The sequence below is a fragment of the Wolffia australiana genome, chromosome 8, assembly GCF_029677425.1.
Source record: "Wolffia australiana isolate 7733 chromosome 8, ASM2967742v1".
Lineage (NCBI taxonomy): Eukaryota > Viridiplantae > Streptophyta > Magnoliopsida > Alismatales > Araceae > Wolffia > Wolffia australiana.
Genome location: NC_135842.1, coordinates 13,186,436 through 13,213,975, shown reverse-complemented (window position 1 = coordinate 13,213,975; position 27,540 = coordinate 13,186,436). Strand labels below are relative to the sequence as shown.

At 37.8% G+C, this 27,540-nt stretch overlaps 1 protein-coding gene across 1 annotated transcript; it reads left to right on the top strand.

The window, feature by feature from the left end:
• Positions 1-2,833: 2,833 nt before the first annotated feature.
• LOC144707000 (glutamyl-tRNA(Gln) amidotransferase subunit C) lies at positions 2,834-5,454 on the top strand. Its single transcript, XM_078580113.1, has 5 exons — positions 2,834-3,029; positions 3,124-3,164; positions 4,363-4,418; positions 5,081-5,135; positions 5,227-5,454. The coding sequence occupies exons 1-5, from the start codon at positions 2,844-2,846 to the stop codon at positions 5,300-5,302; spliced, it is 414 nt and encodes a 137-aa protein (XP_078436239.1). The 5' UTR covers positions 2,834-2,843; the 3' UTR covers positions 5,303-5,454.
• The last annotated feature ends 22,086 nt before the right edge of the window (positions 5,455-27,540 follow it).

Sequence of the window (27,540 nt, the reverse complement as noted above, 5' to 3'; positions counted from 1 at the left end):
GCCCTTGCTAAAAGTATTGACCGCACCAGAACAGTCAAACCCTATTGATATTGAATATCTGCCTGATATTGGATATCGGGATGGATATCGTAAGGGTAAGGACGGTGGTGGATTACGGTACTAGATATTGAAAACTAAATCCAGTGTATTCTCCCATGTGGAAGGAATAAAATATAACAAGACAAAGTGATATCAAAAGCCTCATTTTGAATATTGTGTATAGAAACATCTCTACTTTAAAACATAACATTAATATATATGCTGACTACTTCACCACGAGTCAAAACCATCATTCATAAATGAAATTAGGATACCGACTAGACCAATTGAGCTTTTTTCTCCTTTTACCATAAGCTTCTCGGTTCTCTCTCCCAATATTAATCTAGACTATTTCAACCTGTTAACTTAGAGGGATATTGATTAAAAAAACTTAATTATGTAATTCTATGTTTCATATAATTCAATTTTATACATCGGATATCGAAAGAACCAATATCAGACACCGGTATCAGTTGTCATCATCCAACCCCTAAGATGAGGACCAATACAAATATCAGGGCCAGTCCCTGAGACAAAGACAAAGACCAATATCAGGATAGATCATTATCATATACCGGTATTGTTGGGTTCTATAGGCCTTGATATGGATGAACAAAACAAAATGATTCGCAGCGAAAGACTTGAACGAATCGAACAACATCAACAAGAACATTAAAACGAGTACCTTTTGACGGATTGCATCCATGATTTCTTGGATCCCGGAGTGAGCCGAGTCGAGCTACTCACGTGTGCAGCCTCTAGACGTATCCACGCGGTCCTCGGAACGTTGGATCTCCTCCTTCTTGTTGACGAGCCCCGTTCTTTCTTCATTGGCGTTGTTACGTCATCCTGATCACATCAGGGAAGGAGAGGGGGTGTTGGGAGAAGGGAGAAGAAGGGGAAGGCCCCCGAACAATTCTGGCCTAGGTGAATTTAGTTCAGGGTCTTCCCCTATTTACACTAAGTGGGTATCTTTCATAAAATACCCCTAAAACTTAAGTATATCTTTCGACGTCCAAAAGACCATTTGCGTGTGACCCTCTAGGCCCATGTATCAGTCTAGTTAACGACTCCAGTGGCCCAATAACCTTTATTGGCCTTCAAAATTAATTAACTATATCATCATATATATTAATTAATGTCAGATCGAGTTAACCCAATCGATAGGTCGAGACTCCAACACGTGGGTGCCAAGCTACACCTCGTGCTCTAGAAGATACAAAGGAGTGTGTATCGACTCGCTCATGGAACCTGTTTGTCATTGGTTACCGTGTACACATAGTCCCTCATCCACTTGACGCTCCTTAGACAACTTAGGTTATGGTCAACTATCAAACCCTAATCAGTCATCTGAGTTAGTACTGATACATTTGGAAATCATCGGAGAACTTTTCTCCGATATTTCACTGCCTTGGCCAAGGACTTCATCGCATCATCTTCCTTGAGTTGTCGCCTCTTATATCGAGGGTGGACGATCCCATCTTGACCACATAATCGTCTTCGTGAACTTCTTGATGTACCGGAACTAAGACCATTTAGAATCCAATGATTAGAGACTCGCTGGCCATCGCCAAAGTACAACCGTCCGTCCACAAGACGTCTTTGGTGTCTCAGGTCTAAGGACCACTTACACAACCGTGACGTGAACAACCTGATTGAGAATTCGGTATAATACCATTCAAGGATTTGTACAGATCAATTCAGTGAACTCTTTCTGCTAAAGAGAATCCACTATCTATCCTTAGTGTCTCCACACTAATGGCTACGAGATCGGCCATACTCATCATATGAGCGAGGCTAGATCGTGCTATTCTATATGGATACTTTGATGTCCTTCTGGCGTATTCTTTGAATATGAATGTTTCGAACACATGCTTAAAGACTAGTGATCTCCGTATTACGATCTCATCATAATTCACTAAGTCTGATCATGTATTCATGGACTTCATTATACGCATCACACGTGCACTATAATGAATATGTTCTATTAATGAACATGGAACGAGAAGTGGAATGTGTGATTGGCTTGCTAGCCACATATATTTCCATCAGGTACTATAGCAACCAATATCCAACATTGTTCTGTAGTCCAAATGCCAGTAAATACATAAATAGGATTCACCCTTTGCGATATCCAGTTTAGCATCTATCACGATATCAACCTCCGATATCGCGTGTAGGACGGGGGGACACATCTCTCATCTCTCTCTTCTCCCAGGCAGTTATGGATGGCCCATTAGAGGTATACTGTCAACCGTCCAATATCCAAATTTGATGTTATCATTGGCACATAAAGTTCTGGATCGTCCGGGACGTGGACGATGGACGATAAGGGACGAAGTTCGTCTTATCCTATGTCCCAATTTTTAGAGTTTCATCTAAATCGTCCCGTCCCGTTTGAAACCGCCCCGTCCAACGTTCCGGAACGAAACAGGGTGTGCATCAGGATTAGACCACTCAGAAATTGACACGTGGCGCAGCACGTCCGTTGGCCAGGTGGACCTGTCACGCCCCCACAGGACGAAATAACCGTCCCGACCCCGTCCAAGGCCCCAGACAGGACTGTTACTTCGTCCATGGATGAAGCAATCGTCCCGTCCGGGGACAGGAGGACGATTCTTCGTCCCATCAATCTTCCGAAGTCCTGGACGGGATGATTGCTTCGTCCATGGATGAAATTACCGTCCCGTCCGCGTCCCTGCTCTGAAAATGCCACATTGTCTATGAATGCCGATGACGTTGACGTTGACGAACAAGGAGCAGACTATATAAACAGAGATTTGAAAGATAAGGCGGAGACGAAGATGGAGATGACCAGCAGCCTTGCAGGGAGAGGGGCAGCGCGATGGGGAAGGTATGCGACGCTGCTTCGAAGAGGAATCAGATCGTTTTCATCGTCTTCGGGAGGTCTACGTACCAATGCGGCTCTCGAACCGCCGAATCTGCGCCATCTGGCGGAGACATCGCGCATCTCTTTGTCGCCGGAAGAGGTCGCTTGATTTTAGTCCTCGAATGATGTTTTTTGAGCTTGGATTACTCTCTTCTATTGCTGAATCATTGATTGGGATGGTTTTTGCTTTACAGGTGGAGCAATTTACTCCTAAGATTCGACAAGTTGTTGACTGGTTCGTGGTCTCTCTCTCTGGCATTAGTTTTTCTAGCGGTTTGCGGCTTTTGGCAGTGCCAATTTACCGTTTTTTTAGTAGAATTGTCCTGCACCTCATCTATAGGATTAATCAGGGAATATATGATGGGCTGTTTAACTCTTACAAAATTTGTTCTCTTTTATTAGGTTTTATCCGGCGGAGGGTAATCTGAAAGAAACGTCTCCCTTGGGTTTTTCACTTTTTTTTCCAGGGCTATATTCGTTTGAATTAAAATTGCATTTTAAGTGCAGAATCTCTTGAGTGTAAAATCTTTGTCCACCATTACCTCGTGTTGCGTATGCATTCTCAAAATTAAGAGAATGATTTGAGTAAAATATTGAAGGGATTTTCAGTAAAATTCAAGTGCTTATTCAAGGGGCTTGTTAAAGTGGCCTTGAATCATTTAGTCCTTCGAATCTTCCTTCACGGCTTCTACGTGGGCATTAAACATTTTTAAAAAAAAATTATGATGATTCTGGACTTTTGAGTGTAGAATCTCTTGACTCATTTCTTTTTCAGGCTTTGACAAGATTCAGAACATTATTGTTTGTTTGCCTTGCATTGAACAGAAGGAAACCCTTTCTTTTAGTCATATACAAAAGCATAAACAGCTGACAATCTTTTATTCATATATACAGCTGACAATCTCAGCTGTACATATGAGAATTGAGGTTTCTTGGCGGTCGACAATCAGATCGGGTTTGTATCTTAAGATCTGATGAGTCAAATGGCACCAATTGGAAGGCATCGACCCTAAATGATCGATGGGATCAACATGATAGAGATAAGACTGGGCTTCGGTTCCAATCATTCTGCTGTTTGATGATCGGTGGGCTGATCCGACTGATTATATCGTACAAATTCATCAGATCGGCCCATCAAGTGATAGATTGGTCAAGTCAGGCGCAGCCATGTGAGAAATCCCACATTGGCAGTTTCTGAAGTTGCAGTGGTATAAAAATTTGTCTGATGATTTTCCATTATCTATCTCGTACATGATCTATCGTGTGTGTGGGAGAGAGCGAATGGAAAATTGTCAGATCGATCAAAATCCAATCATTTATTTTACATATGACCTGTTTTGTTCATTACACACTTGAAACAGGTGGACCGTAGTTTTATCAAATTACTTTTCACACATTACCTTTGGTTAATTTTCATAGAATCTCTGTTTCAGGTTCGGACAACTCCAATCTGTCGACCTCGGGTCTGTTGATCCTGCCCTTCGTGTCGGTAAATAGATTTAGACCACATTTTCTGTTTGGCTAGTTTCATGTTTGATTAAGTGTTTCCGATACAATCTTCAACCCCCCGTCAGGGGTGTTTATTTCATTCCAGCCTCCTAGTTTTCATTTTTGTTCTTTTATTTTTAAGGTAATTTCCATTTCAATATCAGCAGCCCTCTAATATTTATCAATCGATTATCTCTGTCTCTGTCCCCCTAATATTTATCGATCATCTCCTTCTCTCTCTCCGTCTAATCTTTCTCGATCATCTTCTTCTCCCTCTCTCTGTCTCTTCCCCTCTAATCTCTATCGATCATCTCCCTTTCTCTCTCCCCTCTAATCTTTATCAATCATCTCTCTCTCTCTTGTCTTGCTCCTACTCTCGCTCCTGCATTCGCTCTTGCTGCGGCTCTCGTTCCCGGTCTATATACATATCACTCTTCCCTCCCTCAGAATTTCCTTCATTGATAGAAACCTAAATCAAAGTCTCTATCATTTTTCAATTGCACTTTGAAAATTTGTTGGGCCCAAATCCATACAGTCGCATGGGAGTGCCTCAGATAGTTTCGCATTTATACAGTTCGTAAAACATGAATTTTATCATTTAACCTCGTTTTCAAAAGTGTTTTTAATGAGGATCTCGCTGAATTTTTAATGCACACTTCTCAGACACTGTTGCTGGTGGTAATCTGCGAGATGATGTACCAGAATCATTCGAAAACAGGTGAGCTGAAAATATATGTTTCTTGAATTAATTGTTTACTGGGATACGAAGCATGTCTGATTTTAATCAAATTAATTTTTGCAAACTCCAGGCCCGCAATTTTAGCCGCTGTTCCAAGCTCTGAAGACCCATATATCAAAGTTCCCAAAGTGTTGAACAAGGAATAACATTTGTTGTAGTATGATCTAAAGCTGTTTTTCCTTGCTCTATTTGTATTTTTATACACCTTTTCACAAAAATGCGACCCAAATTGTGTCCAAAATTTTGCTACTTCTACCAGCAGGGTAACGCAGATTAAGATTTTCAGCGGCCTTACTAATTCAGTTTCTATTTGATATTTAAGATGCACTAATTGTTTTTTTCTAGGAAAGGACTTACCTCCATACTTTTAAATTATACCCATTTTTATTTTATTATGTCTTGAAGGTACTAACTATACCTATACTAATACGCTTGGGTTCAATAGGTGTATGGATATTTTTATCTATTTCTCAAATGTTGTTACTTACATTTGATAAAAGAATGTACACATGGCATGAAATTATAGGAACTAATTTCTGATTAATAGCTAATTTGATTATTCACACAGCAGATTATGAGTCTGCCTAATAAAATGAGGATTGATACTTGAATCATAGCGATTAATCTCGTAAAGTATTTATGTGATCAATCCCAAATAGGTAATGGGGTGGATATAGGGTTATGCACGTCCTGGACGGGACGTGACAAACAAAATGTAACTAATATTTCATCACATCTCCTGTCCTATCCCAAGTCCCTGAGTTTGAAGAAATTCCATCATAGTTTTGTCACACGTCATGTATCCTCACGTCGTGTATTGGTCTTGTCACCGGACATCGTCCATGTCTGTCGCGTAAGGTCTTATAAGCAAATGAAAATTATTTAGTTTTATTCTTGAATTTAGGCCTTTCAATACCTTAGTTCACGTCAACTCATATAACTATTGAGATAGAGAGAGTAGAGAGAGAGAGAAGGTGAGGGACGAGGGAGGACGAGGAGAGAGCTACATGGAGGAAGAGAGGGAGAGGAGAGAGTAACAGGAGGAAGAGGGGGAATTGAGGGAAAGGAGGAGAGAAGGAAAGAGAGGGAAGGGAGAGTGAGAACTGAGGGAGAAGAGATGGGGGGGAGAGGGAGAACGAGGGGGAGGAGAAGAGTGAGAGAGAGGAAGAGGAGGAAGAGGAGGAGGAGAGAGAGAGACTGGGAGAGGGAGATAGCTTTTAATTTTATTAATTTCATAATAATAAATTTCAACTAAATCTTATACATGACAGCCTCCTTTTCATCGTTTAAAAATCCATCATGCCGCATGTCCAAGCCCATCCATCACTGTCACGTCATTCCTCACCAGTACTCCATCATGTCATTTGTCAGAAAATTTTTGTCATGTCATCTGTCAACATCATAGCGTCCTAAACCACCATACATCACCGTCACACATCTGTCACCGTGACCAAAGATGTGACAGATGATGCTTGCCGTAACCTAGGCATAGATAAATGGTCTGACATATTTCTGCATAGTATACTTTCAAGGGAAATCTCCTTTCTCCCATATTTCTTTTTAACCACACCAACTATCCAAATGATAGTAATATCACAAGACACTACACTCACACTCAGCTCATTCAAGCCAATGCCCTTAACTGACAGAACACTCAACATTATGAAAAGGGTAACCTTAAAGGGTAAGTAAATTAAACAAACCTTTGCTCAGGAGAGATTTCCCAAACTTGACCAAAAAGATGGGATAATGAAGCTCTTGGGTATTTTGGCTTGATTTATTTTCTTTCTCCTACTTGTGCCTTGATATTGATATGTATACAATTTCAGATGATAAAATTGATGGAAATATATGTGGCCGGCAAGCCAATCACACATTCTAGATGTCACTCCATGTTCATTGATAGAACATACTCATTATAGTGCACATGTGATGTTTATAATGAAGTTCATGAATACATGATCGGACTTAGTGAATTATGATGAGATTGAAATACAGAAATCACTAGTCTTCAAGACTTTGTTCTAAATACTCTTATTCAAAGGATACTCGAGAAGGACATCAAAATATCCGGATAGAATAGCACCATCTAGCCTCATTCATATGATGAGTATGGCCGGTCACGTAGCCATTAGTGTGGAGAAACTAAGGATAGATAGTGAGTGCTCTTTAGAGGAAAGAGTTGACTGAATTGATCCATACAAATCCCTGTATGGTATCATACAGAATGGTCAATCAGGTTGATTCACATCACGGTTGTGCAAGTGGTCCTTAGACTTGAGACACCAAAGATGTATTGTGGACATACAATTGTACTTTGACTATAACCTACGTGTCCCTAATCATGGGATTCTAAATAGTCTTAGTTTGGGTGCATCAAGAAGTTCACGAAGACAATTGAGTGGTCAAGATGGGATCATCCACCCTTGGTATAAGAGGTGATAGCTCAAGGAAGACGATGCGATGAAGTCCTTGGCAAATGCAGTAAAATATTAGGAGAAGAGCTCTCCGACGATTTCCAAGTGCATCAGTACTAACTCAGATGACCAATTAGGGTTTGACAACTGACCATACCCAAGTCATCCTATGGGCGTCAAGTGGATGAGGGATTATACATAAATGGTAACCGATGATAAACAGGTTCCATGAGTGAGTAGATACACACTCCTTTGTATCCTCTAGAGTACGAGGTGTAGCTTGGCACCCCACGTGTTGGAGACTTAACCTATAGATTAGATTTAATTGATCCAAAGTTAATTAATCTATATGATGATATATTTAATTAATTTAAAAGGCCAATAAATATTATTGGGCCGCTAGAGTCGTTAATTAGACTGATACATGGGCCAAGAGGGTCACACGCAAATGGTCTTTTGGACTTCGGAAGACGTACTTAAGTTTTGGGGTTTTTATGAAAAATACCCACTTAGTATAAATAGGGGAAGGCCTTGAACAAAGTTCACCAAGGCCAGAATTGATCAGGGGACTTCCCTTTCTTGTCCCCTCTCCCCTTGACTCCTCTTCACTCCTGATGTGATGGGAAGGGCATAACGACGACGAAAAAGGTTGAACGGGGCTCGTCAATGAGAAGGAGAAATCCGACGTGCTGAGGACCGCGCGGATATGTTTAGATGATGCACACTTCAGCAGCTCGACTCTTCTCACTCCAGAATCCAAGAAATCACGGATGTGATCCATGCACAGGTACGTCGTTTCATGATTTTATCGATGTCGTGCGATTTTGCAAAAATCTTCTGCTGTGTATCCAGATAAAGGCCTATAGAACCCAGAAAAATATCCCATTTCATGATTTCTATTGAATTTATATTGATTAGGATAGTATTTTAGCTTATTCATAACTTCAAGGATTTTTTCATGTGGTATGGAAGAAAGACTGAGCATCTATAAATCCACATCTTAGATGAAACTTAGGCTTGAAGTATCCTAATCGTAAGCTAAGCTTGAAGTATTGTTTATAAGTATTTTTTTATGGAACTTATCTGCAGCTCTTGGACTCTCATCCTTTTTATCTGGGGATAATATCCGCTTCACAACAGAATAGATTTTACTTCTTTTAGGATTCGTTTTCAGTATTTATGGATAAGAACTTTAAGGAGTGGCTTATTAAACATTAAGAACAAAAGAGAGAAGGATCAAATCAAATTGATCATTCAAGCTTAGATTTTTTCTTTTGTACGAGGCTTATTTGACCAAAAAAACACAAAGCGACTTGATTCCCTTTAATGTGGGGATAAAATATTCCAAAAAATTCTTTAACCGTCTATAATTCTGATATTCTTAATGCTTCTGAATAAGGAATGTTGAAGCGCTTTTTGGAAGCTCCATAGTCACACTCTTTTCAAGTTATAAATTTGGGAAAAAGTGAATATAGTAAGCTAATGAATACAATATACTTCTATTTTCTTTTAAAATAATTTTTTCTCGTAAATAAGCATAAATTCAATGAAAATATTTCATCCATAAAAAAATCATCTATATGTGTAATAACTCAAACACGCATATAAATGGAAATCAAGCTTAACACAATTTTACCCAAATCCTTGAGGTTTAGCAAATTTTTCGCTGTCTAATGATTAAATATATGCTTTGACTAGCTCATAATCTGTAGGAATAACAATGCCTAGTGTGATACGGGCATTGTAATATTTTTACCCATCTTCCTTCCACAGTGCACATGATACAATAGTACATTGACAAATATATGGAATTCATTATAGTAACACTGGATTTTTTAACTAAATAAGAATTATTTATTAGTTAATGGGATCATAATTCCTTAGTATTTTTATGGTTTGAATTTGGATTTGAGAAAGTAAACATGACCTTAAATTAATTATCTCTCGTAAAAAAGGGGCTCTTATTTTTAATCATTTGACCTTTTCTTACCGACGTCAATCTGTCTAACTCTTCATATTCTAATCTTAATTCCCATCATAAATATTCTAATCATAATATCCATGAGTTTAAGATTTTTCCCCTTCACCTTCCAAAACAAGTTCTTGAAATACTCTACACCAATCCTCTTGCTGTTCTTGTAAAATCTGCTTCATAAAATTCATTATTCATCATGTCAACATGATTCAAAGGATGGTTGGTTGGATAATACTGAGAAGTGTTCTAAGACATAGAACCATGAAATTATACTCATTAAAGGACAAACAAGTTGATTTCATGATGACTCTGTTCCTTCTCAGCTATTGTTATGGTTTTTGAATGTTTTTGGTTATGGTTAATGTTATAATAAACTTTATTAGTATGATTTACATGATTACACAAACCTGGCTTCATTGTTCTCTTCTATGTTGCTTTGTCATTATTGTGAACAGACTATCCAGTTTACAGAGACTCATTACTGAATTGCAAGACGTGAAAGCTATTTTAAAATTACTCAAAGAAATTTTTGGTCATATATACGAGGATGTTATTATTTATATCATTATTCTGACTTATGTATGTTTGTGTCCATTTGGAATGCGATGCTCCTCTTCTAGGTGACATGAAACTACTATTTGGGATCAAAGTTACATGATGAACAATGTTCTTACCCGCAATCTGAGGTCGCCAAAATCGAACCATGAAACTAGAAACCATGATACACCACAAATTTTGCTAAAACCATGTCAATTGAAGGCGCCGATGCAACATATCCATACAGTCTTCCACAAGTTTGATATTTCTACAATATTCACGCTCTTGATTTTAGGAAAAAGGTTCAGATTTTTTTATCCATTCTCTCTCATAGACCACAATTTTACAGTTAATCAACCATTATCTGGAATGTCCATGAATTCAAAGTAGAATGAGACAACAACTATGAAAAATGAATCCTGTGATGGCCGTCTTGATGTCAAAAGGGAAAGTTAGCCACATTTCTGAGCTGATTTTTAGGGAAAGGAAGCATTAAAAATCTTGATTCAAAAACTGGTCTGACATGCAAGAGGTTTCTTGTTGGGTCTAATCAGATCAAGGCAAATTTTCACAATTTACATGGTTTGTTCCCCATATATCTCCAAAACATATCCATATGATTTTCATTTTCCCTAGTTATCTTATTTTTTTGTTCTTTACTGACATCAAGCTGATGGTGAGGCGACGTTGGTGTTACATGAGCGGCGGCGCCGCCGGTAGTTGGCGTTATCTGAGGAGGGTTCCACCACATCGTCAGCAAACCTCACCTTCTTTCTCCTCACAACAGGTACATTCTTGATTTGAATAGTATTATAACCTATCACTTCAAACATATTAATGAAGAACTATAGAAAAATAGGAAAACAACCAAGTATAAAAATTCATGAAAAAAAGGACAAGAACACGACCAAGATAATACCAAATTCTGTTCGTAGGTACATTCTTGATTTCCTCTGGATTATTACTTGTCATTTCCATTATATAACGAATAACAATACAAAAATAAGAAAACAACCAAGTATGAAAAATGCATGAAAAAACAAAACAACAAGGACAATGACAAGAACAAGAAAAAGAACACGACCAAGATAACATATCATTTCATGTATATGGACGAAGAACAATAGGAAAATAGGAAAACTATTAAGTATGAAAAATGCATGAAAAAAAACGAAAAACGACGGAAACAAGAACACGACCAAGCTTTCTGTAGGTACATTTTGATTTCCTTTGGATTATAACGTATCATTTCCAAAATATCACGACGAACAATAGGAAAATAGGAAAACAACCAAGTATATAAAATGCATGAGAAAACAAAACGACAAGGACGAAAACAAGAACGCGACCAAGCTGTTTGTAGGTACATTATTGATTTGCTCTGGATTATAACCTATCATTTCAAGTATAACGACGAAGAACGATAGAAAAGTAGGAAAACAGTTACGCATGAAAATATTTCGTGCATGCGGACAATAACATTATGGACAAAAACAAAAACAGGACCAAATTGATTGTAGTTACATTCTTGATTTGCTCTGGATTATAACCTATCATTTCAAGCATATCGATGAAGAACAATAGAAAAGTAGGAAAACAACCAAATATGAAAATTGCATGAATGAGGACAAGAACAAGAACAAGATGTTACCAAACTCTGTTCTTAGGATTTTCTTGAATTCGCGATCCAGGAGCTTGTGCATATGCATAGACAGCAATGCAACACTCCCCGAAACCCCCACCACTGCTATCATTCCCCAGCATGTTGACCCATCCATCTCTCTCTCTTCTTTCTCTATCTCTCTCAAACTAGCTATCTATCTCTCTCTACTTCATTTCTCATCGTTCCCCCTCCATAATACCGTTTGCCTTCCAAAGATTCGTCACCGTAGCGAGAAAGACAGACAAATCTTCAATACATCATATTTAGAAAGAGAGTCAGAGATTCCCATTAAGCGTATCAACGAAGGAAACCAGATAAAGAATTAGTTTTATCTACCGAGAAGACAAAGCAAAACTCAGTATACACGACGACTTAAACTAACTTATTATACATAACCAATCACAGAATATTTAAAACAACGGAAAATAACGAACCGGTGGTCCGGATTTCTTCACTAAAATAAGAAAGAACTCTAAACGGACTTGACCATGAATCACTCAACGGATTCAACACTAAAATACAAGATTTTTTGCCGACCCAGATTGCGGGTCATCATTAATAAAATTCCATTGACTACTTATGTGTCTCTTCTTCTTCTCCACTTCTCTCTTCTTTTCTATGATTCTTTGGGCATTTTTAGTATCTTCCCGTTTCGAACGGAGAAACGTCAACGAGGCCTTTCTTAGGAGCCTTCTCAGTTCTGATTAGGGAGGCTCTTTCTCTCTCGACAGTCACCCACTTTGCGTCGCATCGCGTTTTCCGGCGTTGACGCTTCTATTTTTCACCGACAAGTGTTCGATCTGAGTTTTGGATTAGATTATTTCGGACATGAATGAAGAAAAGCGATATTTTATTTTCTAAATTATCATGATATTTGCCAGTTTGCACCCAATTCACTTTATTTTTTAATTAAAGAAGGATTAATTAATGTTTGACAAACGAAATCTGATGAACCTTTTTCTCTCTCCCACGACCCCCATGGGAAACTCTTAAGACCCGCGTAGAAAACTCTTAATCCATCGATTTTTAAGTTTAGAACTCCATAAACTTCGGTGAGAAAGAAATGGAATTTTGATGCAGATGGGTTATTTATAAAGAGAGAAAAAGAGAAGAGAGACAGAGAGAGAGAGAGAGAGAGAGAGAGAGAGAGAGAGAGAGAGAGAGAGAGAGAGAGAGAGATTTCGTTCCACCAAACTATTTGGGAATATAAAAGAAGAAAAGAGGCCCCTCTTTCAAACCTATCACGAAATTGATCAGTTCAGATACAATTCACTTGATCTGTTTCATTCTAAAAATGGGTTGATTACCGTTTTACTACAGATACCTGCTTGACTTCAATCTCTCATATAGGATATCTCTTTAGCTTAGCCGAGAATCGTTAAACTCCGGATCCGTCGATATTAAATTTTACAAGCCCGTAAACTTCGTTAGAGAGAAAATGGAATTGTGTTACATATGGACAGTTCGCTCAAGAGAGAGAGGTCTTCTCCCACTAAAACATAGAGGGAGGAAGAGGTAGAGAGAGAGAGAGAGAGAGAGAGAGAGAGAGAGAGAGAGAGAGAAAGAGTAGCTACGTTTTACATTGATTCTGGCAACAGCATCTTCGATTTAAAACATGCGATAGAGGACAGGACAAAGTACAAGGTGAAGCAGCTTAATACATGAGAGAGAAAGGGAGAGGAACAAGAGCCCATACGCCAGCCTAAGTGCACCAGCCATACCCAGTAAGCCCACGATGAGAGAGAGAGAGAGAGAGAGAGAGAGAGAGAGCAGGAAGAAACAGAGACAGTAGTGGCGAGATATAAACAAGGAGATAAGGACGGGGAGAGTAGACGCCGCCTCCCCATCGTTTGTACAGATCCACCTGTAATCAGGTTTAATTTGACGCGTGTCACGACGTGGAAGGTTATTTATCTCACGCGTGTCCAGTTCGTCTCTCTCCTCCTCTCTCTCCCTCTCTCTCACTCATTCTCTCTCTAGCTCTATCTCCCCCCTGATCTCCCTCCTTAGCTCTCTCTCTCTCCCTCCCTCTCTAGCACTATCTCCCCCCTCTCTCTCCCTCAGCTCTCTCTCTCTCTCTCCCTCTCTAGCTTTATCTCCCCCTTTCTCTCCCTCAGCTCTCTCTCTCTCCCCATCTCCCTCTCTAGCTCTACTTCTATCTCCCTCTCTAGCTCTCTCTCCCCCTTTCTCTCCCTCCTTCGCTCTCTCTCCCCTCCCTCTCTAGCTCTATCTCCCCTTTCTCTCCTCCTTAGCTCTCTCTCCCTCCCTCTCTCGCTCTACCTCTCTCTCCCTCTCTCGCTCTATCTCCCCCCTATCTCCCCCCTGCTCTCCCTCCTTAGCTCTCTCTCTGTCCCCCTCTCTCCCTCTCTCCCCCTCTTTCTCCCTCTCTAGCTCTACCTCCATAGCTCTCTCTCTCCCTCTCGAGCTCTATCTCCCCCTTTCCCTCCCTCCTTCGCTCTCTCTCTCCCCTCCCTCTCTAGCTCTACACCTCTCTTCCTCTCTAGCTCTATCTCCCGCTTTCTCTCCTTCCTTAGCTCTCTCTCTCTCCCCTGCCCTCTCTCTCTCCCCTCTTTCTCCCTCTCTAGCTCTACCTCCGTAGCTCTCTCTCTCTCCCTCTCGAGCTCTCTCTCCCCCTCTCTCTCCCTCCTTATCTCTCTCTCTCCCCCTCCCTCTCTAGCTTTACCTCTCTCTCCCACTCTAGCTCTATCCCCCCCTTTCTCTCCATCCGTCTCTCTCTGTCTGCCCCCCTCTCCCCCTCTCTCCCCCTCTCTCTCCCCCTCTCGCTCTCTCTCCCCCTGTCTCTCCTTCCTTAGCTCTCTCTCGCTCCCCCTCTCCCTCTCTAGCTCTACCTCTCTCACCCTCAGCTCGCTCTCACCCTCAGCTCTCTCTCTCTCTCTCTCTCTCTCTCTCTCCCTCTCCCTCTCCCTCTCCCTCTCCCTCTCTAGCTCTAGCTCTCTCACCCTCTCTCTATGTTATGGATGTTGACCTGAACCAGTAGATTGGATAGAAAAAGGATGACAGAAAAAAGAACTTAAACATACCTTGGTTATTCTATTGGTAGTTTATTTGTATTTCTTCAATTGAGTTCATTTACCCTGGAGATAGTTTATCTGAGGAACAAGCTTAAAGATAAGAGGAGAAAACCAAACCCCATTTTTTTGTTCATCAACCCTTTTCCAGAAAATAAGTCATCGATTCATTTGATGGATCTTAGTTAGAACATCATGCCTTTGATGGATTTTTTTATTGAAGGCCATCTTGAGGATCTAATCTATCTTCCTGAAATTAGTTCATGCACTTTTGTCTTAATAACAATAATATCCAAAAGTGGTAGTATAATTATGCTCGTGAATGATCATTTGCATATATTTTGTTATATCAGAGTGACAAAAATAGCTAAGAACTAAGAGATAGTATGGTAATGTTGGAATAATTAACAGTGACATAAAGCAACCAAGTTATAAAAAGGATTGACATGTTTTCATTTGCATCATGTGAATGGTGAATGGTAAAATGTTTCAAACCTTCAAATCACTATCAATCAACCGAACTGCATCAATGAGCCTCTGATGGAGGCAAATTGGGGTGTTTATTTTTAGTGTCGTTGTAAATTTAATTTACCTCAAATCAAATAAATTTGATAAAATATATAAACTTACTCAATGTATAGTTGGAGTGAGGTCATCCCCACATGGACTGGCCTTTAGAGGGATATTCAATATTTGGGTTACTAGTTAAGGATAATGACACTAAAAATACCAATGAGATAGTGAACATAGTGGAAAATGAATAACTAGTAAGTGACAAGATATGATATATTATTTATATATTTTTAGAGATACTAGAGATAAGAAAGAAACGAGAGATGTAGTAAGAGTTTGGTAAACTGTCAGTTAGAAGGATAAAGTGAGTAGGGAAGTTTAATAAGATTTAGTAAAGTTCTATGAATAAAGACAGAGGGTTACTTAACTATTGGTAAGCTCTATGAGTATATGAGTAGAATCTGAGATAGTGGGATTAATAATTGAGAAGAGGAATAGAAGTTATAGTAATAGGAGAACTTAAGAAAGTTAGGAGAAAGTAAAGATATTAATAAGAATTTTAAGGATGACTAGAAGTTAGTTATAATAGATATATTTGTTTAGTAGCTACTATATAGTGATATATATGTACTTATATTTTATTTATATTTTTTTATAGATCTTTAGGGTCTATTTTCAGAGGTAATAGTTGATTTAGTCAAAATCAGATAGATGTATTATCTATTTAATTTTTATATGTTTTTTTTATATATATGTTATATAGATTTTATAGAAGAAAATCATGGTAGATGGGATGTTCTGTCTAACGCCCGTGGGGTGTTCGACAGAATGCCCTAGAGTGGGTCGATTGATAGAGATATGTTTTTCTTTATAGATTTTCAGACTCGAAAGTAAGAAATAATAGAGGTAATTCTGTCGAAACCCGAGAGGTATTAGTGGGACTGCCTCTGAGAGGTCGATGTAAATGTATATACTTCAATTTTATAAGATAAGTAATGAGAAACGTATATATATATATATACACTGACAAGTGCTCCTCGAACATGCAAGGTGTTCGATAGAATGTCAGAACAAAATCCGTGAGTGAATCCGTGAGTGAATTCTGCTGATAGTAAATGATACATTGGGGATCTATCTACGAAATCCTCGGTTTGAAGACCTCATCGAATGTCCTGATTTGAAGAGCCAGAGTGGCGGCGCCGATCGCCGCCACCAAGCCTCGGTTTAGTGGTTCCCTTGCTCTCCTCTTCTTTCCTGGTGCTACTCGGGGATGCTCTGACCTTCATGATCTTCTCGAGAGTCCTTTAAGATGTCGAGGTGTGTCACAGCACATCCACAAGCTCCTGGGTTACCTTCACGAGTCCTCCGCCGTTCCCCTTCTTTCCTGCAATGAGAGATAGCAAATTAGGTGTCAAAACCCCACTTTTAAAGTGTCCAGAGAGGTTCTCTTGATCCCTTAGAGGGGTAGGCTTGATCCAACGACCTTCCAGAGGCCATTGGACCGGCTTGTGGTCCCCTCTTTGGCAGTTTTTGCTGGCCCGCCGATGAGGAGGACGGCAAGGGGCTAAGGACAAATCTGCCCCTCCCTCGTTCGTCCAATTCTTCGCGATTTGGGTCAACGGCTGTGATTTGATCGCAGTCGTGGACCCATTAGATCAGTGTACCCCCTCTGTGCCCTATCAGTAGGCCTAGCAAGCTGCCCTGTCAGCTTCTCACGCTATGATTCACCCGTAGGGGTTCTCGTGATCCTCGTCAGCGCCTAGCAACCGATAAGATTACCTGAAATTGATATAAAACCAGTTAAAAGAAATTGGATAGACCTCACTGTCCGATCTTCTTTAAGAAGATCGGATGGACAAGATCATATCTGTTTACTTAAAATGGCCCAAAATAATACAGGCTTTCGGGGCAGATCAGCTCGAAACCCGATCATAACTTGTTTTTTAATTTCATAAGATAACGGCCCATTGGGTCACGATGCCTTCGTTGCTCATCCGCCCGGCCAGATGCAAAAATAGAAGAGCTAGTGGGATCTAAATCCCATATCGAGAAATATAAAAATGTAAAGTTCTATATTTATTTTCACAAGTATTATTTTGTGAAATAAAATTCTATACCTCTTGACTGCATGTCCTCGTGTCGTGATCCGCTGAGTGGGCCTGTCTAGTGGTCTCATTGTGGGCCTGCTCTGAGCACCTTGTGCGGCGGGCCTCACTGACAGCTGGGCCGGCTTGAGCACATAACGCTTGCTGGCTTGGCGGCTGGCTTGAGGGCTGCCGGCTTGTCCTTGGTCTGCCACTTTAAATCCCCCCCTCCCTTGTATATATAATTTTATCTTGATGGTCATAAGCCTTTTTTTCTTCTAAAATGAGATAACAAAAAAATGGCTTTCATGCACTAAACAAGTTTTATAGTAATCAAAATTGCCATATTGAGGATTTTCATGAAATAATACATACAGAGCAAATTTATATTAAAATAGATATAATATAAATATAATGATGCATATAATGACTCTAAAATGTGTAGATTTTTATACTAAAAATCCCTTTATCAACCTCCAATTTACAATCTTTATTTCCAGTACCATGATTCTTGGTATATTATTTTTGGTTGAGTGTCTCAAACCCTAAAATATAACCTTTATGTTTATAGCTTCAATGGAGGACACAACACAAATTTTGAATCAAGATAGTATGTGAACAGGCATCATAATATCCCACCTTAAAATAATTATTAGATACACATCTCATAAAGAAATGTTTACTTTCCTGAAATCAAGGAACATTGCATCCAGGGTTTCCTCAAACCAAAGTGAAATTTAATAATCCAGCAGTATATACTGTATAACCCCTGCCTAATGATTCCTTGAGACAAATACAATGTGAACTGTCTTCCATTTACCCCTCTTTCCATTAATAAAAAGGTTAAGACTAAATTTACACCGACCAAGGTCGGAATCTCCAAGTAATCCATTCAAACCCCGACCATGGCTTCATTGCATAACTGATTTTAAGATGTCAGAGTCTTCATTCTTGATGATATCACTCTCTAGATTTTACATGAGTTCATAATAATTCTCATAATAATTAGAAAACCGGAAGTCATAATTTAACCTCCAAAAATTACCAAAACTTTTGTGAAACATCTTAGCCCATCTCGTCTAGTTTATAACTTCTATACTTTCCATGTTTGTCCAGATCCCTAGATTTATACATTTGCAAAAATCATTATCTCAACAAAGAGACACATAATAATGTTAGTTGTCATGATACTTCATATTTAAATGATTTAAAATTTGTTTCACCTTTATAAGTGTGCACATTTCACAGAAGATAATATTCCAATCATATATTATCTTCCATCAAATTTGGATATGCTTTGAAAGATGTATCTCCAAAGATTGAATGGTCGTTACAAATTTTTCTTATTAACTTTTTTATTCAACATTGTCCATCAATTATAAGTTATTCCAACTTTAATCAGTATAGTATATTTACCATAATGATTACACCACATGAAAACATATTATCATGTCATTTAAATCATTATATAAGGTATATATCATCATAAATATAACTTTTACTTAGGATTTTAGCACTGAATTAGGAGCCCTAGACATGGGTTGGAATATAGTTCTTCTTAACTCTTATATGATTATTATCATTATTAGTTGAAATGGATCAATATTGGCAGGGTTACTTAAGGAGATAAAAAGGAATCAAAACCATGGGTGAATTTAAATTTAGGAACAAATTCAAAAAATATTGTGTCAATCATGAATACTAATTACAATAAATATACTTCAAAATATTTGATATGGATCAAAGCACATTGATATGAGCTAATATTCTAATGTTGTTATTTTCTCTGAGAACAGGTTTTCCATGTACTTACTTCTTCGAGAAGAAAATATAAATGAGTCAAGGAATAAACATTTCTCCTCCCCACTTCAGTCTAGAATCAAGAATTTAAAATTTTTGTAAGATAAAAAATACAGCAGTTTCCCTCACCCAATAACTCATTGAATGTAATATCTTATTACAAGGGAATCTTTTTTTTTTTCAATTTGATCTCCCCCGTTTCTTTTTCATAAAATCAAAGCCATGAAAATGATGTCTGAAGTTTCAAGATAGAATTTTCACCCTAAATTTCTGATATTGTTTGAATCGCACATAATTTGATACATTTTAAACATTGAAAATATGTTTGAAGTAATTTAGGATATCATTTATTTTTTAAAATAAGTCCTTAGTGAGTAAAATAAACTCATTTAGGACTCAATATATAAATATCTCAGAGGATAAGATAACTCTCATTCTCAATTACTCTGCGATTGTTTCTCTCTTCATTTCTCTCATTCTCCCTCTCTCTCTCACTCTTTAACTCTTTGTCTCTTCACTCTCTCTCTGTTTCAATTTCTCTTGTTCTCCCCCTCTCTCATTCTCCATTACTCTGCGATTGTTTCTCTCTTTATTTCTCTCATTCTCCCTCTCTCTCTCACTCTTTCACTCTCTGACTCTCTCACTCTCTCTCTGTTTCAATTTCTCTTGTTCTCCCCCTCTCTCATTCTCCATTACTCTGCGATTGTTTCTCTCTTTATTTCTCTCATTCTCCCTCTCTCTCACTATTTCACTCTTTGTCTCTCTCACTCTCTCTCAGTTTCAATTTCTCTTGTTCTCCCCCTCTCTCATTCTCTATCACTCTGAGATTGTTTCTCTCTTTATTTCTCTCATTCTCCCTCTCTCTCACTCTTTCACTCTTTGTCTCTCTCATTCTCTCTCAGTCTCAATTTCTCTAACACTCCCCCTCTCTCTTTCTCTATCACTCTGCGGTTGTTTCTCTCTTTATTTCTCTCATTCTCCCTCTCTGTCACTCTACTCTTTGATTCTCTCAATCTCTCTCAGTCTCAATTTCTCTCATTCTCCCCCGCTCTCATTCTCTATCACTCTGTGATTCTTTCTCTCTTCATTTCTTGCAATCTCCCTCTTTCTCACTCTTTCACTCTTTGTCTCTCTCACTCTCTCTCAGTCTTTCTCATTCTCCCCCTCTCCCATTCTGTATCACTCTGTGATTCATTATCTCTTTATTTCTCTCATTCTCCCTCCCTCTCACTCTTTCACTCTTTGTCTCTTTGCCTCTCACTCTCTCTCCCTCTGTGTCTCTTCACAAATAATGATCATTTCACATAACTCCTTGCTTATTTCTTTCTTGGTGCTATGTTGGAAACAACAATTCACAGAATAATGTCGGGAGATTCATGTGTGATAGAAGAATGCACAAGCAAAAAACAAAAAGATCTCCGAACTCTTCCTTGGCAGGAAAAACAATGAAACAATTGTTTTAAGCATACCTTCTTTATAGTTTTAGGCATAGCTCATCAACATGCGTTGATGTATGAAACAATTTTTGCTAACCATATTATGCTTCTCAGAACCACGAACCCACCTAGAGGTAGTGCCCCGCCCCAAGAGTGCTCTAGGGCAGGACCTAGTTGTCCTGAAGGTACGGACGCAAGAGCATCTCGTACGGTACAAAGTCACCCTCGTTCAAACCGTTCAGTCATCATTGGCTACTTCGAACACATTGGTGATGGGTACTATGCATGCTTACTATACAGTGAGAAGAACCTGCACAATAAGAGGAAATCGATCAAGTGGCAGGCTGACAAGAGCACCAACGTATTTTGGAGACATTTCCAATCTTGTCATCCTAAACATCATGCTGAGCTTAAGGGCTTGGTGGTGGATGACCCTGATCAGCTGCATATAATGGAGGCCAATCATGTTTGCAAGATAGTGACGCCGGCCATATGTGATGTATTATTTCTCATAGGTGGCCTCATGTGCCACATGGAGGAGGTGGTCCAGTAAGTTGAAGAGGGCACTTTCTTCACCTGCGTACGACAGTTGCATGAAGGAGATTGTTCTAACATGGCGCAAGCGTGTAAGGCAATGCAACGCAATCTAGCACAATATGCAGAAATCTCGTGGGCAAATGATGCAATCACCCGCGCGGCATGAATGGACCCATTCCACAAAGGGGCAATGCTCCGTTAGGGTGTCAGAGAAGCAACCATTGCATATGTCTGATCTTTGTTACCATGTGACTCGTTGAGGCATGTATCGAGTGGGCACGCTGAATATGAGCACTCAAAAGGTAGGGAATTGGACTCTTGGCTACAGAGCACTATGCGTAAAGTCCAACCGGCACCTGTGTCAATGAGGTCGGCATTGGACGAGTTCAACCAATACCTAACAGAGGTCGTGCCTAATGAGGAGTGTTCACCCCACTATCATTGTGGTCCAGCACAAGGGCGAAATGCTTCCCCTTACTTGCCTCCATTACAAGGGAGCTGTTATCCGTATGTGCAACGAGCGCTCCTTCTGAGCGCATGTTCTCGGCGGGCAATGCTATTGTCACGTACAAGAGATCACATTTGTCACCGATAAGCATCCAAACACTCATCACTATGAAGTGTTGTCCACATGCGGACAACAAGCGATGGTACACTGATGTGGAGCTGGATTCGGATGGCAAGGATGGCGAGGATGGGGTAGTTGCATCTGCTCGAAGTACACATCACCTACATTGACTACCTTTTATGCATATTTTACATAACCATCATGTTTTATTTGTTATCTTTCACTATGCAGGTGATGACCAAGTAAGCACAAACATTTGACGTAGCCGTGGGGAAATTATCAGGCAAAGGGCATATTTTGACGATTATATAGCAGAACTAGTCAATTTTGTTGCACGCATTTTATGTTGAAAATTTTAAAACGTTTTCCTATGAATTTCTTGAATTTTCCAACATTAAAAATGTTCACTTACCCAATTAGTAATATACATATTTTAAATTTTCACTTAATTCACTAATTTAAATATTAGGTATATAAACCATGTTAAAGAACCAAATAGTGTGGGCATCTTTTTGTTTAAAATTTTAAAACATTTTGCTACAAAAATCTTGAATTAGTAATATACCTATTTTCAATTTGCACGTAATTTACTAATTTAAATACTAGGTATATAAACCATGTTAAAGAACCAAATAGTGTAGGCATCTTTTGTTAAAAAATTTCACTTAATTCACCATGTTTAATGTTGCAATTTTCCAACATTAAACATTTACACTTACCTAATGTGGGGACTTCAAAATTACTGATATACATATTTTCAAAATATTTAATATTTAATTGTATAAATTTCAACAAAGTGTGGGCATTAATTGTGGAATTTTCAACATTTCCCAACAAGCTTCTTCATTTTATCAGGTTTCTAGTGGAGGATAGGTAAACATCTTCCACATACATGCTAAAACTTTAATAAAAATAATCTTCTAGTTTCTTTTCAGATTTCGAGGAAAAATATTTTAGATATAACTTAGTCCCAATAAAAAATATAGGTTAAATGTTTCCCCATTAAGGATCAAAATAAATTATTTATATGGGTTTAATGTATAAATTTTTATTTTCGGATAGTTCTCCTATACATATTTGGACAATATATAGTGATAAAGGCATTTCTCTAGTAATGTGACATGGAGCATTCGTTTGCACACGCAACTTAATTGAAGGCTTTATATAAAAAAGGGCTGGACCGACTTTAAACCTTAAAACATTTTAGAAATCTACCATATGGGATTGCGACGGATTCGGAAAAAAATATCCGGATATCGAAACGGATATCCGGATATCGGTAACGGAAATTTGTGTGTTGATTTAAGGACAGTGAGTTTTTGAGATCCATCAAGCTTGTTCTTGGTGTCATGGGTATCTTATAAGAGGGGGAGCTTACATACACCAGTGAAATGCCATAACCTTGGCAAGATGTAAGCATCTACGGTAAGTGCCATCACCTTTTACTGGTTATTTTCCTCATCATCATTAGCTTAGACTCATCTCATCATCACATATTAACATCACATCAAATATTTACACTTCTTTATTATGCCTTTTGCATTTCATATCACCGTGTCTTTGTCGTCTCACCATCATCCCACTAACTCAATTCATTCATATCACTATCTCCCATTTACAGTAATCATATTCATCTCATTAATAAGTATAACCTTCTTGTATCACATTTTCCTCATCTCTCTACCATGTATTTATATGTATCTCCCTTCACCTTATTAATAACTATTTAAAGAATATTAAATCCTTAATTACTGCACCCTATGGAGATGATACATACTCATCACTGGCTAGATTTATTTTCATGAGTACTGGTTTATTTTTTTTATTGGATTTAACTCAAAAGCATCAATGAAGAGTTAAAATCCTAATTTTGAGTTTATCAAGAACTCTAACCAAGATTTTTTATTTATTTTTATATAGTTTTGTAACTCCTTTCTGAAAAATGTGCTTTTGGATTGGGAGCACTTAACACTTTGTGAGGATCTTACACACAGTACTCTGATAAGGAAATATTGGGGACAGGATTAAGGTACTAACCTTAACCTATAAAAAAATGGCATGGAGATTATTCATAATAAATACTCTTATTCATACATATTTTATTCAATGTCCCATATATATCCTAATTTGTGTCAACTCCATCCCGCTTACTGTAATTATAATCATTTATCTAATTATTATCCACCATATATTTGTGTGTTTCCATGTTTATATCCATATTATGCTCAATATTTTCAATTCTCTCTCACACCCTAAAGGTTAAATTTTATGACCTTTCTGTCAACTTCAAGATTCACACTATATTTTAATCACTCAAAGTAATTTCATGATTACATAAAGATTCTATGTGTACAACCAAAAAAGTATTTTTCTGTCTAATAATATAGTATGGGATTAGGTGCATGATGAGATTGTAGGCGATAAATAAGAGAGAAGAGTGTAACTAAAGATGCTGTAATTAATTTATTTTCCAAGCTAATGGAAATAACAGCAAAGGAGTTTTCTTATGATTTCACAATGCATCAATCTTAGTTCGGATGACCAATTAGGGTTTGATAATGGACAGTACCCTAAGCCATTCCAAGAGTTTTGAAATAGTACAAGAACATAGTAAATTCTGAAGTACAGGTAATAAGACCATTTTGTGGTTAAAATAAATCACAATCCAGAAATTTTCTTATGCAATAATATTCATAATTTTAGCTAAAATGCTTAATGCTAAGAATATAAAGGGTTTATCCTTTGGGAAATAGGGGTTTAAATTTGATCTTTATTGTTTATAAAAATTCAATAATTTTGTTTAGAGGAATATATAAAAATGTATTAAAATATGATATTAAAATAAGATATGCACCAGAGTGCATGTGGAGTGTGTGTGTGTAGGTCTATACACAAGCATAAGGTTCAGCATGCAAAAAGTGTAGGCCTGAGCATGTCTGCATGCGCAGGCACAAGTGCAGGCTCATGAATTTTCATGGTCATAGTCCAGGCCATACAGACAGGGTTAAATGCAACTTTACGCACATGCATTAGCACTGTCACATGGGCATAAGAACAGTTATAGGTGTGAGTACGGGTGTGGGCTTATGGGCTATCACACGTGTGTGTGAGCTTGTGTGCAGATTTTGGCTCAGCCGTTCGCACAGTACAAGCCTGGAGTCATGCAATGTAGATAGCATCGGCACGTGTCATGTACCAAAGTGTGTGTAGGCATGATCGTCGGCTAATGCGCTTTTGTGTGAGCAGGATTGTGTAAACCACCTTAGCTTGAGTGTAATCTTAGACACAACTGATGGTTCCAATACAACTTTGGGTTTGCACATAGGCTCTGACATGGAGTGAGCCCATACCATAAAATGATCTTGGGCATGACATCAACTGCGGAGTGGATGTCAGCTCTCAATGTGCATACATATATATGTATGGATAGGGTGCATCTAACAAATAAGTGTACTTATTGAAAAATAATCATTGGTTTTTGCCAATGATTGGCTAACGACAATCATTTACAGCAACCAGTGATTGGTCAACATGAACTGCTATCATAGCAGAATAAATCAAGATAAAAATGCATTTAAAAACATGAAATATTTAAATAAATCCAGAAATATATATTCTGGCTTATAAAATTGTTTTCTTTATCAATTTGAAGTTAGAAAATTTTGTAAATACTAAAAGATAAGAAAATTTGAATATCATTATAAAAAAATATTTTGGGGTAAAGAACATTCATTTATGATTGTTTTCATAGAAATAAACATGTAAATTAAATGTTGTTACTAAACAATTAGCCTATCATTTGTGATTTTTAGTTATCAGAGGATATGTACATTAAAGTTAAGGGGGTTTATGAAAAATAATAGTTTTATGTTTAAAAGGAGGAAGACTCCTAGAAGGAATACACCCCTAATGAGTTTCCGTAGAGAAACCTTCGTTCTTTTCTTCATCTTAAACTCTCTCTCCCATCTTCAAATGATTCAAAAGGTGAGAAGATCTTCACAAATATCTGAATGGACTATTTGAGAAGAAAACAAGGAGACTCCGCTAACCAAAGACTACATGGATACATCTAGAGGCTGTATTTTCTGTATCTTGAAGAGACTTATTTGAGGAATCATCTGATGATTGGTTTGACTCCACACAAGGTGGTTACATGATCCTTCTTTTTTCTAAATTTTGTCCTGATGCAATCTAAATTTCCATTGTGTGAATATTTTTGGATAGTCAAACACTACACAAAACCCAACATTACTCAAATTAAAATTTAAAATCACTAGGATTATAATGTATTAGATGAAGTGGTTAACGGATATTTAAAAAATGGTCTTATTATTAAATAAGTGTTGATATTTGTGTGTTGGTGTGTTTTATTTTAATTTTTTTATTATGCACACATAGTAATCATCATTTATGGTTTTAAATTAGATAAACTCAATAAAATTCAATGTCCTAAGTTAGTTTATTTTACGCACTTATAAATGAGTTTTGAGACTAACCCCACTTAGCTCCTTTTTAGTTGTGGATAAGTTCTAACATTTTCATTGATTTTTTAAATGCAGGATTTAAGTAAATAAAATATTAAATTTTGGATGCATAGGGGAGATAAGATGAAGCCTAAGCCCTGACCTGGACCAGAAGACAAGGCCCAATAATCAAGGAGAATTAGTTAAATCCAAATTAAACCCATTTAGAAGGCTAAGTCAGAGGGAGAAGGTTTTGAGGAACTACAAATACACTTTCACCTTAGAAGTTCGTTCCCTATTGGAGGATGTATGGAAGCATTAAACAAGGCTCAATTGAAGACATGTCATCCATCTAATTAATTCTAATTAATCATATCTAAGGGGTGAGACCATTAGGTATCTTTTCTTTAAATTTCTCTTCCCCACTTTTTATCTCATCCTGAGATTTATGCCACAACCATGACTAGCTGAGTGAACAGTATTCTTTTGAAGGTATATTCCTACTCTGCAAGAGGGTGGAGTCGCAATCAAGGAACTAGAGAAGAAACAAATAGACATCTTGGTGGGTGTGATTTTATCTTCTTAATTACCTGATTTTCCCTCATTTTTTCAAGTCATGGAATACACCCAAGATGTGGAGCTTTCCAATGCTTCTAACAAAGCTAAAAATTTTGACCTATGGTGAAAGTAACCAGTCATCAATTTCAGAGAACAAGCATCGCTGCCTTTATATCACTCAAATCTCTACATGAGATACACATTTTTAGTTTCTGATCAAGTCAACTCAGCTGGAAAAAGTTAACTCAGCCTAACCGAGTAACTTGGTCAAGCCAATTTCTAGCACTCGCTTGTCTCATGTCTGATGAAACCATGTGCTCACTCGCCTGTGGTGCAGCCCAGCACTAACAGGTGACCTTCCCCTCTCATTTTCGCCTGCTTCTCTGTCACCAGCCACCGTGAAATGCCACCAAGCTCCAATGCATGTAAGAAAATTCACTTAAAATTATTTTTACCTTCGAAAATTTTATAACTTTTCTCAAAAATAGATATTTTATTTGAAACTCCCAAAAAAAATTTTTCAGACTTTTAGGGATAAAATATTTTTACTCCAATAGTTTATTTTTGAAATATTAATTTTATGTAAAACCTAGAACATTTATAAAACACTTTTGAAAATATTATAAAAAAAAAAAAGAAAACCAATGATTTAATACATGCTTTATGTGGTTCAATTCGTACTCTTGTGCCATTAAGGAAATTATTATAAATATATTTGCTTCAATCAGAACCTTAAAAATAAAAACTGGATTAAGATGAAACATCTAGATACATCTGTTTTTTAATAGTTGCACCATATTTGGA

Bases quoted from the DNA above. Each gene is read 5' to 3' on its own strand.
- LOC144707000 (XM_078580113.1), top strand. From the start codon at position 2,844: ATGGAGATGACCAGCAGCCTTGCAGGGAGAGGGGCAGCGCGATGGGGA. The intron at 3,165-4,362 runs GTTCGTGGTCTC...TCTCTGTTTCAG, and splicing joins ATTCGACAAGTTGTTGACTG to GTTCGGACAACTCCAATCTG. The intron at 4,419-5,080 runs GTAAATAGATTT...CACACTTCTCAG, and splicing joins TGATCCTGCCCTTCGTGTCG to ACACTGTTGCTGGTGGTAAT.